Source organism: Oncorhynchus kisutch, linkage group LG26 (genome assembly GCF_002021735.2).
Source record: "Oncorhynchus kisutch isolate 150728-3 linkage group LG26, Okis_V2, whole genome shotgun sequence".
NCBI lineage: Eukaryota > Metazoa > Chordata > Actinopteri > Salmoniformes > Salmonidae > Oncorhynchus > Oncorhynchus kisutch.
Genome location: NC_034199.2, coordinates 50,610,281 through 50,632,951, shown reverse-complemented (window position 1 = coordinate 50,632,951; position 22,671 = coordinate 50,610,281). Strand labels below are relative to the sequence as shown.

General features: G+C 46.1%; 1 protein-coding gene across 1 annotated transcript in view; it reads left to right on the top strand.

Moving 5' to 3' along the window:
* The first annotated feature begins 9,144 nt into the window (after nt 1-9,144).
* The window catches only part of fam117bb (family with sequence similarity 117 member Bb), a 121,514-nt gene continuing 107,987 nt past the window's right edge, over nt 9,145-22,671 (top strand). Inside the window, exon 1 of the mRNA XM_031805442.1 lies at nt 9,145-10,308. Within this exon, the coding sequence (XP_031661302.1) occupies nt 9,369-10,308 (940 nt within the window). The 5' untranslated portion in view covers nt 9,145-9,368. The remainder of the gene's footprint in view (nt 10,309-22,671) is intronic.

The following is a 22,671-nucleotide window of genomic DNA, read 5'->3' as shown; positions in this document are numbered from 1 at the left end:
TCATCCTGCACTAGTAGACCTCATCCTGCACTAGTACAACTCATCCTGCAACTAGTAGACCTCATCCTACACTAGTAGACCTCATCCTGCACTAGTACACCTCATCCTGCACTAGTAGACCTCATGCTGCACTAGTAGACCTCATCCTGCACTAGTAGACCTCATCCTGCAACTAGTAGACCTCATCCTACACTAGTAGACCCTCATCCTGCACTAGTAGACCTCATCCTGCACTAGTAGGACCTCATCCTGCACTAGTAGACCTCATCCTGCACTAGTAGACCTCATCCTGCACTAGTAGACCTCATCCTGCACTAGTAGAACCTCATCCTACACTAGTAGACCTCATCCTGCACTAGTAGACCTCATCCTACACTAGTAGACCTCATCCTGCACTAGTAGACCTCATCCTGCACTAGTAGACCTCATCCTGCACTAGTAGACCTCAATCCTGCACTAGTAGACCTCATCCTGCACTTAGTAGACCTCATCCTGCACTAGTAGACCTCATCCTGCACTAGTAGAACCTCATCCTGCACTAGTAGACCTCATCCTACACTAGTAGACCTCAATCCTGCACTAGTAGACCTCATCCTACACTAGTAGACCTCATCCTGCACTAGTAGACCTCATCCTACACTAGTAGACCTCATCCTACACTAGTAGACCTCATCCTGCACTAGTAGAAACCTCATCCTACCACTAGTTAGACCTCATCCTACACTAGTAGACCTCATCCTGCACTAGTAGACCTCATGCTGCACTAGTAGAACCTCATGCTGCACTAGTAGACCTCATCCTACACTAGTAGACCTCATCCTACACTAGTAGACCTCATCCTGCACTAGTAGACCTCATCCTACACTAGTAGACCTCATCCTGCACTAGTAGACCTCATCCTTACCCAACTAGTAGGACCTCATTCCTGCACTAGTAGACCTCATCCTGCACTAGTAGACCTCATCCTGACCTAGTAGACCTCATCCTACACTAGTAGACCTCATCCTACACTAGTAGACCTCATCCTGCACTAGTAGACCTCATCCTGCACTAGTAGACCTCATCCGCACTAGTAGGACCTCACATACACTAGTAGACCTCATCCTACACTAGTAGAGACCCATCATGCACTAGTAGACCTCATCCTGCACTAGTAGACCTCATCCTGCACTAGTAGACCTCATCCTGCACTAGTAGACCTCATCCTGCACTAGTAGACCTCATCCTACACTAGTAGACCTCATCCTGCACTAGTAGACCTCATCCTGCACTAGTAGACCTCATCCTACACTAGTAGACCTCATCCTGCACTAGTAGACCTCATCCTGCACTAGTAGACCTCATCCTACACTAGTAGACCTCATCCTACACTAGTAGACCTCATCATACACTAGTAGACCTCATCCTACACTAGTAGACCTCATCCTGCACTAGTAGACCTCATCCTGCACTAGTACAACTCATCCTGCACTAGTAGACCTCATCCTAAACTAGTAGACCTCATCCTGCACTAGTACACCTCATCCTGCACTAGTAGACCTCATCCTGCACTAGTAGACCTCATCCTGCACTAGTAGACCTCATCCTGCACTAGTAGACCTCATTCTGCACTAGTAGACCTCATCCTACACTAGTAGACCTCATCCTGCACTAGTAGACCTCATCCTACACTAGTAGACCTCATCCTGCACTAGTAGACCTCATCCTACACTAGTAGAACCTCATCCTGCACTAGTAGACCTCATCATACACTAGTAGACCTCATCCTGCACTAGTAGACCTCATCCTGCACTAGTAGACCTCATCCTGCACTAGTAGACCTCATCCTGCACTAGTAGACCTCATCATACACTAGTAGACCTCATCCTGCACTAGTAGACCTCATCCTGCACTAGTAGACCTCATCCTACACTAGTAGACCTCATCCTGCACTAGTAGACCTCATCCTGCACTAGTAGACCTCATCCTACACTAGTAGACCTCATCCTACACTAGTAGACCTCATCATACACTAGTAGACCTCATCCTGCACTAGTAGACCTCATCCTGCACTAGTAGAACCTCATCCTGCACTAGTACAACTCATCCTGCACTAGTAGACCTCATCCTACACTAGTAGACCTCATCCTGCACTAGTACACCTCATCCTGCACTAGAGACCTCATGCTGCACTAGTAGACCTCATCCTGCACTAGTAGACCTCATCCTGCACTAGTAGACCTCATCCTGCACTAGTAGACCTCATCCTACACTAGTAGACCTCATCCTGCACTAGTAGACCTCATCCTGCACTAGTAGACCTCATCCTGCACTAGTAGACCTCATCCTGCACTAGTAGACCTCATCCTGCACTAGTAGACCTCATCCTGCACTAGTAGACCTCATCCTACACTAGTAGACCTCATCCTGCACTAGTAGACCTCATCCTACACTAGTAGACCTCATCCTGCACTAGTAGACCTCATCCTGCACTAGTAGACCTCATCCTGCACTAGTAGACCTCATCTGCACTAGTAGACCTCATCCTGCACTAGTAGACCTCATCCTGCACTAGTAGACCTCATCCTGCACTAGTAGACCTCATCCTACACTAGTAGACCTCATCCTGCACTAGTAGACCTCATCCTACACTAGTAGACTCATCCTCACTAGTAGACCTCATCCTGCACTAGTAGACCTCATCCTACACTAGTAGACCTCATCCTGCACTAGTAGACCTCATCTGCACTATACAACTCATCCTGCACTAGTAGACCTCATCCTACACTAGTACACCTCATCCTGCACTAGTAGACCTCATCCTGCACTAGTAGACCTCATCCTGCACTAGTAGACCCTCATCCTGCACTAGTAGACCTCATCCTGCACTAGTAGACCTCATCCTGCACTAGTAGACCTCATCCTGCACTAGTAGACCTCATCCTGCACTAGTAGAACCTCATCCTGCACTAGTAGACCTCATCCTGCACTAGTAGACCTCATCCTGCACTAGTAGACCTCATCCTGCACTAGTAGACCTCATCCTGCACTAGTAGACCTCATCCTGCACTAGTAGACCTCATCCTACACTAGTAGACCTCATCCTGCACTAGTAGACCTCATCCTGCACTAGTAGACCTCATCCTCACTAGTAGACCTCATCCTGCACTAGTAGAACCTCATCCTGCACTAGTAGACCTCATCCTGCACTAGTAGACCTCATCTGCACTAGTAGACCTCATCCTGCACTAGTAGACCTCATCCTACACTAGTAGACCTCATCCTGCACTAGTAGACCTCATCCTACACTAGTAGACCTCATCCTGCACTAGTAGACCTCATCCTACACTAGTAGACCTCATCCTACACTAGTAGACCTCATCCTGCACTAGTAGACCTCATCCTACACTAGTAGACTCATCCTGCACTAGTAGACCTCATCCTGCACTAGTAGACCTCATGCTGCACTAGTAGACCTCATCCTACACTAGTAGACCTCATCCTACACTAGTAGACCTCATCCTGCACTAGTAGACCTCATCCTACACTAGTAGACCTCATCCTGCACTAGTAGACCTCATCCTACACTAGTAGACCTCATCCTGCACTAGTAGACCTCATCCTGCACTAGTAGACCTCATCCTGCACTAGTAGAACCTCATCCTGCACTAGTAGACTCATCCTACACTAGTAGACCTCATCCTACACTAGTAGACCTCATCCTGCACTAGTAGACCTCATCCTGCACTAGTAGACCTCATCCTGCACTAGTAGACCTCAGCCTACACTAGTAGACCTCATCATACACTAGTAGACCTCATCCTGCACTAGTAGACCTCATCCTGCCACTAGTAGACCTCATCCTGCACTAGTAGACCTCATCCTGCACTAGTAGACCTCATCCTGCACTAGTAGACCTCATCCTACACTAGTAGACCTCATCCTGCACTAGTAGACCTCATCCTGCACTAGTAGACCTCATCCTACACTAGTAGACCTCATCCTGCACTAGTAGACCTCATCCTGCCACTAGTAGACCTCATCCTACACTAGTAGACCTCATCCTACACTAGTAGACCTCATCATACACTAGTAGACCTCATCCTACACTAGTAGACCTCATCCTGCACTAGTAGACCTCATCCTGCACTAGTACAACTCATCCTGCACTAGTAGACCTCATCCTAAACTAGTAGACCTCATCCTGCACTAGTACACCTCATCCTGCACTAGTAGACCTCATCCTGCACTAGTAGACCTCATCCTGCACTAGTAGACCTCATCCTGCACTAGTAGACCTCATTCTGCACTAGTAGACCTCATCCTACACTAGTAGACCTCATCCTGCACTAGTAGACCTCATCCTACACTAGTAGACCTCATCCTGCACTAGTAGACCTCATCCTACACTAGTAGACCTCATCCTGCACTAGTAGACCTCATCATACACTAGTAGACCTCATCCTGCACTAGTAGACCTCATCCTGCACTAGTAGACCTCATCCTGCACTAGTAGACCTCATCCTGCACTAGTAGACTCATCATACACTAGTAGACCTCATCATACACTAGTAGACCTCATCCTGCACTAGTAGACCTCATCCTGCACTAGTAGACCTCATCCTACACTAGTAGACCTCATCCTGCACTAGTAGACCTCATCATACACTAGTAGACCTCATCATACCTAGTAGACCTCATCCTGCACTAGTAGACCTCATCCTGCACTAGTAGACCTCATCCTACACTAGTAGACCTCATCCTGCACTAGTAGACCTCATCCTACACTAGTAGACCTCATCATACACTAGTAGCCCTCATCCTACACTAGTAGACCTCATCCTGCACTAGTAGACCTCATCATACACTAGTAGACCTCATCCTGCACTAGTAGACCTCATCCTGCACTAGTAGACCTCATCCTACACTAGTAGACCTCATCCTGCACTAGTAGACCTCATCATACACTAGTAGACCTCATCCTGCACTAGTAGACCTCATCCTGCACTAGTAGACCTCATCCTACACTAGTAGACCTCATCCTGCACTAGTAGACCTCATCCTACACTAGTAGACCTCATCCTGCACTAGTAGACCTCATCCTACACTAGTAGACCTCATCATACACTAGTAGACCTCATCCTGCACTAGTAGCCCTCATCCTGCACTAGTACAACTCATCCTGCACTAGTAGACCTCATCCTACACTAGTACAACTCATCCTACACTAGTACAACTCATCCTGCACTAGTACAACTCATCCTGCACTAGTACAACTCATCCTGCACTAGTAGACCTCATCCTACACTAGTACAACTCATCCTGCACTAGTAGACCTCATCCTACACTAGTACAAATCATCCTGCACTAGTAGCCCTCATCCTGCACTAGTACAACTCATCCTGCACTAGTAGACCTCATCCTACACTAGTAGCCCTCATCCTACACTAGTAGACCTCATCCTGCACTAGTAGCCCTCATCCTGCACTAGTACAACTCATCCTGCACTAGTAGACCTCATCCTACACTAGTAGACCTCATCCTGCACTAGTAGCCCTCATCCTGCACTAGTACAACTCATCCTGCACTAGTAGACCTCATCCTACACTAGTAGACCTCATCCTGCATTAGTAGACCTCATCCTACACAAGTAGACCTCATCCTACACTAGTAGACCTCATCCTGCACTAGTAGACCTCATCCTGCACTAGTAGACCTCATCCTGCACTAGTAGACCTCATCCTGCACTAGTAAAACCCTCATCCTACACTAGTAGACCTCATCCTGCACTAGTAAAACCCTCATCCTACACTAGTAGACCTCATCCTGCATTAGTATACCTCATCCTACACGAGTAGACCTCATCCTACATGAGTAGACCTCCTTCTACACTAGTAGACCTTCCTACACTAGTAGACCTCATCCTGCACTAGTAGACCTCATCATACACTAGTAGACCTCATCCTACACTAGTAGACCTCATCCTGCACTAGTAGACCTCATCCTGCACTGGTACACCTCATCCTGCAGTATTAGACCTCATCCTACACTAGTAGACCTCATCCTACACTAGTAGGTCTCATCCTGCACTAGTATACCTCATCATACACTAGTAGACCTCATCCTGCACTAGTAGACCTCATCCTGCACTAGTACACCTCATCCTGCACTAGTACAACTCATCATACACTAGTAGACCTCATCCTGCACTAGTAGACCTCATCCTACACTAGTAGACCGCATCCTGCACTAGTACACCTCATCCTGCACTAGTACACCTCATCCTGCACTAGTACACCTCATCCTGCACTAGTACACCTCATCCTGCACTAGTAGACCTCATCCTGCACTAGTAAAACCCTCATCCTACACTAGTAGACCTCATCCTGCACTAGTAAAACCCTCATCCTACACTAGTAGACCTCATCCTGCATTAGTATACCTCATCCTACACGAGTAGACCTCATCCTACATGAGTAGACCTCCTTCTACACTAGTAGACCTTCCTACACTAGTAGACCTCATCCTGCACTAGTAGACCTCATCATACACTAGTAGACCTCATCCTACACTAGTAGACCTCATCCTGCACTAGTAGACCTCATCCTGCACTGGTACACCTCATCCTGCAGTATTAGACCTCATCCTACACTAGTAGACCTCATCCTACACTAGTAGACCTCATCCTGCACTAGTAGCCCTCATCCTGCACTAGTACAACTCATCCTGCACTAGTAGACCTCATCCTACACTAGTACAACTCATCCTACACTAGTACAACTCATCCTGCACTAGTACAACTCATCCTGCACTAGTACAACTCATCCTGCACTAGTAGACCTCATCCTACACTAGTACAACTCATCCTGCACTAGTAGACCTCATCCTACACTAGTACAACTCATCCTGCACTAGTAGCCCTCATCCTGCACTAGTACAACTCATCCTGCACTAGTAGACCTCATCCTACACTAGTAGCCCTCATCCTACACTAGTAGACCTCATCCTGCACTAGTAGCCCTCATCCTGCACTAGTACAACTCATCCTGCACTAGTAGACCTCATCCTACACTAGTAGACCTCATCCTGCACTAGTAGCCCTCATCCTGCACTAGTACAACTCATCCTGCACTAGTAGACCTCATCCTACACTAGTAGACCTCATCCTGCATTAGTAGACCTCATCCTACACAAGTAGACCTCATCCTACACTAGTAGACCTCATCCTGCACTAGTAGACCTCATCCTGCACTAGTAGACCTCATCCTGCACTAGTAAAACCCTCATCCTACACTAGTAGACCTCATCCTGCACTAGTAAAACCCTCATCCTACACTAGTAGACCTCATCCTGCATTAGTATACCTCATCCTACACGAGTAGACCTCATCCTACATGAGTAGACCTCCTTCTACACTAGTAGACCTTCCTACACTAGTAGACCTCATCCTGCACTAGTAGACCTCATCATACACTAGTAGACCTCATCCTACACTAGTAGACCTCATCCTGCACTAGTAGACCTCATCCTGCACTGGTACACCTCATCCTGCAGTATTAGACCTCATCCTGCACTAGTACACCTCATCCTGCACTAGTACAACTCATCATACACTAGTAGACCTCATCCTGCACTAGTAGACCTCATCCTACACTAGTAGACCGCATCCTGCACTAGTACACCTCATCCTGCACTAGTACACCTCATCCTGCACTAGTACACCTCATCCTGCACTAGTACACCTCATCCTGCACTAGTACACCTCATCCTGCACTAGTAAAACCCTCATCCTACACTAGTAGACCTCATCCTGCACTAGTAAAACCCTCATCCTACACTAGTAGACCTCATCCTGCATTAGTATACCTCATCCTACACGAGTAGACCTCATCCTACATGAGTAGACCTCCTTCTACACTAGTAGACCTTCCTACACTAGTAGACCTCATCATACACTAGTAGACCTCATCCTACACTAGTAGACCTCATCCTGCACTAGTAGACCTCATCCTGCACTGGTACACCTCATCCTGCACTGGTACACCTCATCCTGCAGTATTAGACCTCATCCTACACTAGTAGACCTCATCCTACACTAGTAGGTCTCATCCTGCACTAGTATACCTCATCATACACTAGTAGACCTCATCCTGCACTAGTAGACCTCATCCTGCACTAGTACACCTCATCCTGCACTAGTACAACTCATCATACACTAGTAGACCTCATCCTGCACTAGTAGACCTCATCCTACACTAGTAGACCGCATCCTGCACTAGTACACCTCATCCTGCACTAGTACACCTCATCCTGCACTAGTACACCTCATCCTGCACTAGTACACCTCATCCTGCACTAGTAGACCTCATCCTGCACTAGTAGACCTCATCCTACACTAGTAGGTCTCATCCTGCACTAGTATACCTCATCATACACTAGTAGACCTCATCCTGCACTAGTAGACCTCATCCTGCACTAGTACACCTCATCCTGCACTAGTACAACTCATCATACACTAGTAGACCTCATCCTGCACTAGTAGACCTCATCCTACACTAGTAGACCGCATCCTGCACTAGTACACCTCATCCTGCACTAGTACACCTCATCCTGCACTAGTACACCTCATCCTGCACTAGTACACCTCATCCTGCACTAGTATTTGTTGTGACGCAGTTTTAGGTCAATTATTTGTCCACATGAGTGTCATTTTTGTGTGTTTTGAACACTCGTAGCTTGTTCAAAACACACTCTTTACCAAAGTAATCTTCTTGCCACTACACAAGAACTACAACAGGGATTTCAGTGAAAATATCATCTCAATCTGAAATTAATGGGACTGTTGATTAAAATGTTAGGCTATGGATGCAACTGTGTTTAGATTCACTATCATTAGAGCATTCATGGCTTGCCATTACACAATTGAAACATTTAAAATACAGTTTGTTTATCATTCGAAATGTAATTGATTGGTCACCAATACATTATTACCACTTTATAACGCAATAGGGGAAAGTTGCTTGAATAAACCATGTATTGTGCGTGTGATCAATTCTAAGGCGGGCTTTTAATTGACGAGCCAATAAGAAGTTCTCAGAGGGATAGTGTTAGCCAATGAGAGGCAGGGAGTACGTGGTCAGTAGGAGACGTTAGCTGCGTGGCTGTGAAATCGTTTCAGCCTGCTTCGGTCACGGATGTGGAGCGATAAGGAGCGACCGGTGGAATATGTAGAAGCGTTAGGGAATAACCTAACTGGATAGGCTCTCTCGACAAATACATATATTGAAATATAGGCTAGGTTTTTCACTTATTCATATGCTGAGGTCGTTGTAATAGCAGTTTTTTTCGTTATTGTTTTAGTTTTTTGTTTTTACTATTGAGAACAAATAATGTCTCAAAGAGTGAGAAGAAACGGGTCTCCGACATTTATGCCAAGCGGCGAAACCGGTGGTGGAGTCGGCGCTACAACTGGCGTCTCGGGAGCTTCGGGAGGCAATGTGTTCAGTCGCCTCCTGCCCATGAAAGCGACGGTTCCGTTCCAACTGAAACCGCAGATACAGCCCCCCCTGTTGACCAGGTCTGTGCAGGGTACCGCTAGTGGATGCAGTAGCCCCTCGCCCACCAACACCGAGAACGGTAAATTCCACACTAGTGGATGCAGCGCCAGCGAAGCACCTGAAACGCGCACGTCGACGTCATTGAGTCGCAGCCCCACTCGTGCTGTTGTCAACTCATCATCAACAGCTGTTGTTCTGGTCTCCGCGCCAGCCACCACCCCTCTGTCTTCTCTGTCACCTCTGTCTCCTTCCATCGGTTATGCCTCGGGCGCGGTGGGACAGGCCGGGACAGGGACACCCTCCTCCCCATCCGCCAGAGTCAGCCCCCTCGCCAACACCACCGTGTCTGGTCACTCCGTTGCTGCATCGGGGTCCAACTCTTCCACATCCCGAGCCGCTCAAACACAATCACCCCTCGCTCCTGTAGCAGCATCACCTCCACAACATGTAACTTCCCCAGTGATCTCACCTGCACCTTACGTCAATATTCACACCTACGGATCTAGTAGTTTCAGTCTGGGTGTCCCCCCTGCTAACACCGCAGACGGCTCCCCCACCCAGCAGCTACACTGGCCGTCAGACTACCCGATCCTGGCGACCGCTTTACAGCAACAACCTTTCTCGCCTTTTCCTCCGTCTTCGTCCTCTTTGTCATCTTTTGGCGGTCAGCAGGGCAGAGCGATGCCCCAGGCAGCGCCACAGCGCTGGTCCCCCGGCCTGGAACAGAACCGACTGTCTCCTGAGAGAGTCAGCCCCAACTCGCCAAATGGAGGTGATGTTTACATCGTTAAAGTATTTTTTGGGTCGTGAACTGCACTTCATACATTCTCCAGGTTGTTCTGTTCTTCTGTTGTTCTGTCTGTACCCAGATACATATGACAAACACTCTTTGCATGCCACTCCAATAAAGAAGTGGCATTATCAGAGCAGGTTAGGAGAACTCATGCAGCAGGTTGGGACACTGAGGTTAGGAAAAGGGTTCAGTTTGTGAAGATGTTCTCCTAACCTGCTACGAAAATCACTTTGTATGAAAGTGGTGTGAAAAGAGTGTGTCCCCTTTACATATCTTTAACTCCAGTATCCCTGAAGATTGTATTGGCACTGTCCCTCTATATAGCTACTGACACTGTATATAGCTACTGACCCTGTATATAACTACTGACCCTCTATATAACTACTGACCCTGTATATAGTTACTGACCCTGTATATAACTACTGACCCTGTATATAACTACTGACCCTGTATATAACTACTGACCCTGTATATAGCTACTGACCCTGGAACTGTCCCTGTATATAACTACTGACCCTGTATATAGCTACTGACCCTGGAACTGACTCTGTATATAACTCCTGACCCTGTATATAGCTACTGACCCTGGATATAACTCCTGAACCTGTATATAACTACTGACCCTGTATATAACTACTGACCCTGGATATAACTCCTGAACCTGTATATAACTACTGACCCTGTATATAGCTACTGACCCTGTATATAGCTACTGACCCTCCCTGTATATAGCTACTGACCCTGTATATAACTACTGACCCTGTATATAACTACTGACCCTGTATATAGCTACTGACCCTGTATATAACTACTGACCCTGTACATAACTACTGACCCTGTATATAGCTACTGACCCTGCATATAACTACTGACCCTGTACATAACTACTGACCCTGTACATAACTACTGACCCTGTATATAGCTACTGACCCTGTATATAGCTACTGACCCTGTATATAACTACTGACCCTGTATATAACTACTGACCCTGTATATAACTACTGACCCTGGAACTGACCCTGTATATAGCTACTGACCATCCCTGTATATAACTACTGACCATCCCTGTATATAACTACTGACCATCCCTGTATATAACTACTGACCCTGTATATAACTACTGACCCTGGAACTGACCCTGTATATAACTACTGACCCTGTATATAATTCCTGACCCTGTATATAACTACTGACCCTGGAACTGACCCTGTATATAACTCCTGACCCTGTATATAACTACTGACCCTGTATATAATTACTGACCCTGAATATAACTACTGACCCTGTATATAACTACTGACCCTGTATACAATTACTGACCCTGAATATAACTACTGACCCTGTATATAACTACTGACCCTGTATATAACTACTGACCCAGTATATAGCTACTGACCCTGTATATAACTACTGACCCTGTATATAACTACTGACCCAGTATATAGCTACTGACCCTGTATATAACTACTGACCCTGTATATAGCTACTGACCCTGTATATAACTCCTGACCCTGTATATAACTACTGACCCTGTATATAACTACTGACCCTGTATATAACTACTGACCCTCTATATAGCTACTGACCCTGTAGATAACTACTGACCCTGTATATAACTCCTGACCCTGTATATAGCTACTGACCCTCCCTGTATATAGCTACTGACCCTGTATATAACTACTGACCCTGTATATAGCTACTGACCCTCCCTGTATATAGCTACTGACCCTCCCTGTATATAACTACTGACCCTCTATATAGCTACTGACCCTCCCTGTATATAGCTACTGACCCTCCCTGTATATAACTACTGACCCTGTATATAACTACTGACCCTGTATATAACTACTGACCCTGTATATAGCTACTGACCCTGTATATAACTACTGGCCCTGTATATAACTACTGACCCTGTACATAACTACTGACCCTGTATATAACTACTGACCCTGTACATAACTACTGACCCTGTATATAGCTACTGACCCTCCCTGTATATAACTACTGACCCTGTATATAACTACTGACCCTGTACATAACTACTGACCCTGTATATAACTCCTGACCCTGTATATAACTACTGACCCTGTATATAATTACTGACCCTGTATATAGTTACTGACCCTGTATATAGCTACTGACCCTGTATATAGCTACTGACCATCCCTGTATATAACTACTGACCATCCCTGTATATAACTACTGACCCTGTATATAACTACTGACCCTGTATATAACTACTGACCCTGGAACTGACCCTGTATATAACTACTGACCCTGTATATAACTCCTGACCCTGTATATAACTACTGACCCTGTATATAACTACTGACCCTGTACATAACTACTGACCCTGTATATAACTCCTGACCCTGTATATAACTACTGACCCTGTATATAATTACTGACCCTGTATATAGTTACTGACCCTGTATATAGCTACTGACCCTGTATATAGCTACTGACCATCCCTGTATATAACTACTGACCATCCCTGTATATAACTACTGACCCTGTATATAACTACTGATCCTGTATATAACTACTGACCCTGGAACTGACCCTGTATATAGCTACTGACCCTGTATATAACTCCTGACCCTGTATATAACTACTGACCCTGTATATAACTCCTGACCCTGTATATAACTACTGACCCTGTATATAGCTACTGACCCTGTATATAGCTACTGACCCTGTATATAACTACTGACCCTGTATATAACTACTGACCCTCTATATAGCTACTGACCCTGTAGATAACTACTGACCCTGTATATAACTCCTGACCCTGTATATAACTCCTGACCCTGTATATAGTTACTGACCCTCCCTGTATATAGCTACTGACCCTGTATATAACTACTGACCCTGTATATAGCTACTGACCCTCCCTGTATATAGCTACTGACCCTCCCTGTATATAACTACTGACCCTGTATATAACTACTGACCCTCTATATAGCTACTGACCCTGTAGATAACTACTGACCCTGTATATAACTCCTGACCCTGTATATAACTCCTGACCCTGTATATAGTTACTGACCCTCCCTGTATATAGCTACTGACCCTGTATATAACTACTGACCCTGTATATAGCTACTGACCCTCCCTGTATATAGCTACTGACCCTCCCTGTATATAACTACTGACCCTGTATATAGTTACTGACCCTGTATATAACTACTGACCCTGTATATAGCTACTGACCCTGTATATAACTCCTGACCCTGTATATAACTACTGACCCTGTATATAACTCCTGACCCTGTATATAACTACTGACCCTGTATATAACTACTGACCCTGTATATACTACTACCTTAACTACTGACCCTGGAACTGACTCTGTATATAACTCCTGACCCTGTATATAGCTACTGACCCTGTATATAACTACTGACCCTGTATATAACTACTGACCCTGTATATAACTACTGACCCTGGAACTGACTCTGTATATAACTCCTGACCCTGTATATAACTACTGACCCTGTATATAACTACTGGCCCTGTATATAGCTACTGACCCTGTATATAACTACTGACCCTGTATATAACTCCTGACCCTGTATATAACTACTGACCCTGTATATAACTACTGACCCTGTATATAGCTACTGACCCTGTATATAACTCCTGACCCTGTACATAACTCCTGACCCTGTATATAGCTACTGACCCTCCCTGTATATAGCTACTGACCCTGTATATAACTACTGACCCTGTATATAACTCCTGACCCTGTATATAACTACTGACCCTGTATATAACTACTGACCCTGTATATAACTACTGACCCTGTATATAACTACTGACCCTGTATATAGCTACTGACCCTGTATATAACTACTGACCCTGTATATAGCTACTGACCCTGTATATAACTCCTGACCCTGTATATAACTACTGACCCTGTATATAGCTACTGACCCTGTATATAACTACTGACCCTGTATATAACTACTGACCCTGTATATAACTACTGACCCTGGAACTGACTCTGTATATAACTCCTGACCCTGTATATAACTACTGACCCTGTATATAACTACTGACCCTGTATATAACTCCTGACCCTGTATATAGCTACTGACCCTGTATATAGCTACTGACCCTGTGTATAACTCCTGACCCTGTATATAACTACTGACCCTGTATATAGCTACTGACCCTGTATATAGCTACTGACCCTGTATATAACTACTGACCCTGTATATAACTACTGACCCTCTATATAGCTACTGACCCTGTAGATAACTACTGACCCTGTATATAACTCCTGACCCTGTATATAGCTACTGACCCTCCCTGTATATAGCTACTGACCCTGTATATAACTACTGACCCTGTATATAGCTACTGACCCTCCCTCTATATAGCTACTGACCCTCCCTGTATATAGCTACTGACCCTCCCTGTATATAACTACTGACCCTCCCTGTATATAACTACTGACCCTGTATATAACTACTGACCCTGTATATAGCTACTGACCCTGTATATAACTACTGACCGTGTATATAACTACTGACCCTGTACATAACTACTGACCCTGTATATAACTACTGACCCTGTACATAACTACTGACCCTGTATATAGCTACTGACCCTCCCTGTGTATAACTACTGACCCTGTATATAACTACTGACCCTGTACATAACTACTGACCCTGTATATAACTCCTGACCCTGTATATAACTACTGACCCTGTATATAACTCCTGAACCTGTATATAACTACTGACCCTGTATATAGCTACTGACCCTGCATATAACTCCTGACCCTGTATATAACTACTGACCCTGTATATAACTCCTGAACCTGTATATAACTACTGACCCTGTATATAGTTACTGACCCTGTATATAACTCCTGACCCTGTATATAGCTACTGACCCTGTATATAACTACTGACCCTGTATATAGTTACTGACCCTGTATATAACTACTGACCCTGTATATAGCTACTGACCCTCCCTGTATATAGCTACTGACCCTCACTGTATATAACTACTGACCCTCTATATAGCTACTGACCCTCCCTGTATATAGCTACTGACCCTGTATATAACTACTGACCCTGTATATAACTACTGACCCTGTATATAGCTACTGACCCTGTATATAACTACTGACCCTGTATATAACTACTGACCCTGTATATAACTCCTGACCCTGTATATAACTACTGACCCTGTATATAGTTACTGACCCTGTATATAACTACTGACCCTGTATATAGCTACTGACCCTGGAACTGACTCTGTATATAACTACTGACCCTGTATATAACTACTGACCCTGTATATAGTTACTGACCCTGTATATAACTACTGACCCTGTATATAACTACTGACCCTGTATATAACTACTGACCCTGTATATAACTACAGACCCTGTATATAACTACTGACCCTGTATATAACTACTGACCCTGTATATAACTACTGACCCTGTATATAACTACAGACCCTGTATATAACTATTGACCCTGTATATAGTTACTGACCCTGTATATAACTACTGACCCTGTATATAGCTACTGACCCTGGAACTGACTCTGTATATAACTCCTGACCCTGTATATAACTAATGACCCTGTATATAGTTACTGACCCTGTATATAACTACTGACCCTGTATATAGTTACTGACCCTGTATATAACTACTGACCCTGTATATAACTACTGACCCTGTATTTAGCTACTGACCCTGTATATAACTACTGACCCTCCCTGTATATAGCTACTGACCCTGTATATAACTACTGACCCTGTATATAACTACTGACCCTGTATATAACTACTGACCCTGTATATAACTACTGACCCTCTATATAGCTACTGACCCTGTAGATAACTACTGACCCTGTATATAACTCCTGACCCTGTATATAGCTACTGACCCTCCCTGTATATAGCTACTGACCCTCTATATAGCTACTGACCCTCCCTGTATATAGCTACTGACCCTCCCTGTATATAACTACTGACCCTCTATATAGCTACTGACCCTCCCTGTATATAGCTACTGACCCTCCCTGTATATAACTACTGACCCTGTATATAACTACTGACCCTGTATATAACTACTGACCCTGTATATAGCTACTGACCCTGTATATAACTACTGACCCTGTATGTAACTACTGACCCTGTACATAACTACTGACCCTGTATATAACTACTGACCCTGTACATAACTACTGACCCTGTATATAACTCCTGACCCTGTATATAACTCCTGACCCTGTATATAACTACTGACCCTGTATATAACTACTGACCCTGTATATAGCTACTGACCCTGTATATAACTACTGACCATGTATATAACTACTGACCCTGGAACTGACTCTGTATATAACTCCTGACCCTGTATATAACTACTGACCCTGTATATAACTACTGACCCTGTATATAACTACTGACCCTGTACATAACTACTGACCCTGTATATAACTACTGACCCTGTACATAACTACTGACCCTGTATATAACTCCTGACCCTGTATATAGCTACTGACCCTGTATATAGCTACTGACCCTGTATATAACTACTGACCCTGTAGATAACTACTGACCCTGTATATAACTCCTGACCCTGTATATAGCTACTGACCCTCCCTGTATATAGCTACTGACCCTGTATATAACTACTGACCCTGTATATAGCTATTGACCCTCCCTGTATATAGCTACTGACCCTCCCTGTATATAACTACTGACCCTCTATATAGCTACTGACCCTCCCTGTATATAGCTACTGACCCTCCCTGTATATAACTACTGACCCTGTATATAACTACTGACCCTGTATATAACTACTGACCCTGTATATAGCTACTGACCCTGTATATAACTACTGACCCTGTATATAACTACTGACCCTGTACATAACTACTGACCCTGTATATAACTACTGACCCTGTGCATAACTACTGACCCTGTATATAGCTACTGACCCTCCCTGTATATAACTACTGACCCTGTACATAACTACTGACCCTGTATATAACTCCTGACCCTGTATATAACTACTGACCCTGTATATAACTACTGACCCTGGAACTGACTCTGTATATAACTCCTGCCCCTGTATATAACTACTGACCCTGTATATAGTTACTGACCCTGTATATAGCTACTGACCCTGTATATAACTACTGACCCTGTATATAGCTACTGACCCTCCCTGTATATAACTACTGACCCTGGAACTGACTCTGTATATAACTCCTGACCCTGTATATAGCTACTGACCCTGTATATAACTACTGACCCTGTATATAGCTACTGACCCTCCCTGTATATAGCTACTGACCCTCCCTGTATATAACTACTGACCCTCTATATAGCTACTGACCCTCTATATAGCTACTGACCCTGTATATAACTACTGACCCTCTATATAGCTACTGACCCTGTATATAGCTACTGACCCTGTATATAACTACTGACCCTGTATATAACTACTGACCCTCTATATAGCTACTGACCCTGTATATAGCTACTGACCCTGTATATAACTACTGACCCTGTATATAACTACTGACCCTGTATATAACTACTGACCCTGTATATAACTACTGACCCTGTATATAACTACTGACCCTCTATATAGCTACTGACCCTGTATATAGCTACTGACCCTGTATATAACTACTGACCCTGTATATAGCTACTGACCCTGGAACTGACTCTGTATATAACTACTGACCCTGTATATAACTACTGACCCTGTATATAGTTACTGACCCTGTATATAACGACTGACCCTGTATATAACTACTGACCCTGTATATAGTACTGACCCTGTATATAACTACTGACCCTGTATATAACTACTGACCCTGTATATAACTACTGACCCTGTATATAACTACTGACCCTGTATATAGTTACTGACCCTGTATATAACTACTGACCCTGTATATAACTACTGACCCTGTATATAGCTACTGACCCTGTATATAGCTACTGACCCTGTATATAACTACTGACCCTGTATATAACTACTGACCCTGTATATAGCTACTGACCCTGTATATAGCTACTGACCCTGTATATAACTACTGACCCTGTATATAACTACTGACCCTGTATATAACTACTGACCCTGTATAAAGCTACTGACCCTGTATATAACTAATGACCCTGTATATAACTACTGACCCAGTATATAACTACTGACCCTATGTTACTATCACTACTACTATCACTACTACTACCACTACTACTAGTCTACTACCACTACTACTATCACTATCACTACCACTACTACTACTTTTACTACTACTACCACTATTACTACTACTACTACTACCACTACTACTAGTCTACTACCACTACTACTATCACTACTACTACCACTACTACTATCACTACTATTAGTCTACTACCACTACTACTATCACTACTACTACCACTACTACTGTCACTACTACTACCACTACTACTATCACTACCTTTATCACTACTACTACCACTACTACTATCACTACTACTACCACTACTACTATCACTACTACTAGTCTACTACCACTACTACTATCACTACTACTACCACTACTACTACCACTACTACTACCACTACTACTACCACTACTACTACCACTACTACCACCACTACTACTATCACTACTACTACTACTAGTCTACTATCACTACTACTACCACTACTACTACAGTTACCCATACAAGTTTGTTATTAAGGCACTTGAAAGTTCACATGTTCCAGAATGCTTTTATGCAAAAAAAACTCAATTTTGATTTAATAAATAACATAAGTGACGTGCGACATAGGCCTAGCTTCCTGAAACGTATAATATAATAATATATAATCATATATCAAGCTTGTTTGGAAAAACATATGTATTAGTTCATGATCAGACGTCCAGATCTGGCTACACTAACACATCCAGTTGAGCAGTGGCTCTCCCTGCCGATCAACATCCACTCGAGGGCTCCCCCAGGTAAACAGTCCGGTGCGCTATACTATCAGTCCCCTTTGACCTCAGAGTTATAGCTGCCTCTGCCTGGCATTAACTGTCTGGCCAGAGGAAAGAGACTCATTTCTGACCGGCTAAGATGTTCAAGAAGTTGAAGTTCGACCTAATCATATCCTGTTTTAGTAGTTTTGTGCAGTAATCAAACGCTAAAACTGTTTGTGACCGTTAAATTGTGTACAGTCTGCATACCATGGCTTGTTTTATCATTAACTAATCCTTCTGAGGCCGTCTAGGTTACCAAGGCAGTCTGAATAAGATCTATCTAGCTGTTTCAGAGGTTTCAGAGTAGGGAAATGTACTATACTGGGTTTATATTTCATGATTAGTTGGGGATTATTTTAATACTCTCCAGCCTTTGGAGATTGTGGTAATTGGGTCTAGAAAGGAAAGCAGTCAGGAGTGACTGATCATGAGGGTGCTTCAGCACACACTCTCTGGTCTGGGGTTATCCAGAGTTACTGGGAGAGAAAGAGGGGGAGAAGGAGAGAACAGCAGGAGAGAAAGAGAGAGGGGACAGAGAGATTGGGAAAATAGCAGGAGAGAGAGAGAACAGCAGGAAAGAGAGAGCGAGGGAGAGAACGGAAAGAGGGAGAGAACAGTAGGAGAGATGGGGAGGGGGAGAGAACAGCAGGAGAGATGGGGAGGGGGAGAGAACAGCAGGAGAGATGGGGAGGGGGAGAGAACAGCAGGGGAGATGGGGAGGGGGAGAGAACAGTAGGGGAGGATGGGGGAGGGGGGGAGAACAGCAGGAGAGATGGGGAGGGGGAGAGAACAGTAGGAAAGATGGGTGAGGGGGAGAGAACAGCAGGAGAGAGAGAGCGAGGGAGAGAACGGAAAGAGGGAGAGAACAGTAGGAGAGATGGGGAGGGGGAGAGAACAGCAGGAGAGATGGGGAGGGGAGAGAACAGCAGAGGGAGGGGGGAGAGAACAGCAGGAGAGATGGGGAGGGGGAGAGAACAGCAGGGGAGATGGGGAGGGGGAGAGAACAGTAGGAGAGATGGGGAGGGGGGGAGAAACAGCAGGAGAGATGGGGAGGGGGAGAGAACAGGCAGGAGAGATGGGGAGGGGGAGAGAACAGTAGGAGATGGGGAGGGGGAGAGAACAGCAGGAGAGATGGGGAGGGGGAGAGAACAGTAGGAGAAATGGGGAGGGGGTAGAGAACAGCAGGAGGAGATGGGAGGGGGAGAGAACAGTAGGAAAGATGGGGAGGGGGAGAGAACAGCAGGAGAGATGGGAGGGGGAGAGAACAGCAGGAGAGATGGGGAGGGGGAGAGAACAGCAGGGGGAGATGGGGAGGGAGGAGAGAACAGTAGGAGAGATGGGGAGGGGGGAGAGATGGGGAGGTGGAGAGAACATCAGGAGAGATGGGGAGGGGGAGAGAACAGTAGGAGAGGTGGGGAGGGGGAGAGATGGGGAGGGGGAGAGAACATCAGGAGAGATGGTGAGGGGGAGAGAACAGCAGGGGGGAGGGGGAGAGAACAGCAGGAGAGATGGGGAGGGGGAGAGAACAGTAGGAGAGATGGGGAGGGGAGAGAACAGCAGGAGAGATGGGGAGGGGGAAGAGAACAGCAGGAGAGATGGGGAGGGGGAGAGAACAGCAGGAGAGATGGGGAGGGGGAGAGAACAGCAGGAGAGATGGGGAGGGGGAGAGAACAGCAGGAGAGATGGGGAGGGGGAGAGAACAGTAGGAGAGAATGGGGAGGGGGAGAGACAGTAGGAGAGATGGGGAGGGGGAGAGAACAGTAGGAGAGATGGGGAGGGGGAGAGAACAGTAGGAGAGATGGGGAGGGGAGAGAACAGCAGGAGAGATGGGGAGGGTGGAGAGAACAGCAGGAGAGATGGGGAGGGGGAGAGAACAGTAGGAGATGGGGAGGGGAGAGAACAGCAGGAGAGATGGGGAGGGGGAGAGAACAGTAGGAGAGATGGGGAGGGGGAGAGAACAGCAGGAGAGATGGGGAGGGGGAGAGAACAGTAGGAAAGATGGGGAGGGGGAGAGAACAGCAGGAGAGAGAGAGCGAGGGAGAGAACGGAAAGAGGGAGAGAACAGTAGGAGAGATGGGGAGGGGGAGAGAACAGCAGGAGAGATGGGGAGGGGGAGAGAACAGCAGAGGAAGGGGGAGAGAACAGCAGGAGAGATGGGGAGGGGGAGAGAACAGCAGGAGAGATGGGGAGGGGGAGAGAACAGTAGGAGAGATGGGGAGGGGGAGAGAACAGCAGAGAGAGATGGGGAGGGGGAGAGAACAGCAGGAGAGATGGGGAGGGGGAGAGAACAGTAGGAAAGATGGGGAGGGGGAGAGAACGGAAAGAGGGAGAGAAAACAGTAGGAAGAGATGGGGAGGGTGGGAGAGAACAGCAGAAAAGAGAATGGGAAGGGGGAGAGAACAGCCAGAGGGAGGGGGAAGAGAACAGCAGGAGAGAGGGGGAGGGGGAGGAACAGCAGGGGAGATTGGGAAGGGGAGAGAACCGGTAGGAGAGATAGGGGAGGGTGGGGAGAACAGCAGGAGAGATGGGGAGGGGGGGAGAACAGCAGGAGAGATGGGGAGGGGGAAGAGAACAGCAGGAGAGATGGGGAGGGGGGAGAGAACAGGTATAGATGGGTAGGGGAGAGAACAGCAGGAGAGAGATGGGAGGGGGAGAGAACAGTAGGAGAATGGGGAGGGGGAGAGAACAGCAGGAGAGATGGGGAGGGGGCAGAGAACAGTAGGAAGATGTGGGAGGGGGAGAGAACAGCAGGAGAGATGGGGAGGGGGGAGAGAACAGCAGAGAGATGAGGGAGGGGAGAGAACAGCAGGGAGATGGGAGGGGGAGAGAACAGTAGGAGAGATGGGGAGGGGGAGAGATGGGGAGGTGGAGAGAACAGCAGGAGAGATGGGGAGGGTGAGAGAACAGTAGGAGAGGTGGGAGGGGAGAGATGGGAGGGGGAGAGAACAGCAGGAGAGATGGTGAGGGGGAGAGAACAGCAGGGGGGAGGGGGAGAGAACAGCAGGAGAGATGGGGAGGGGGAGAGAACAGTAGGAGAGATGGGGAGGGGGAGAGAACAGCAGGAGAGATGGGGAGGGGGAGAGAACAGCAGGAGAGATGGGGAGGGGGAGAGAACAGCAGGAGAGATGGGGAGGGGGAGAGAACAGCAGGAGAGATGGGGAGGGGAGAGAACAGTAGGAGAGATGGGAGGGGGAGAGAACAGTAGGAGATGGGGAGGGGGAGAGAACAGTAGGAGAGATGGGGAGGGGGAGAGAACAGTAGGAGAGATGGGGAGGGGGAGAGAACAGCAGAAGATGGGGAGGGGGAAGAACAGCAGGAGAGATGGGGAGGGGAGAGAACATAG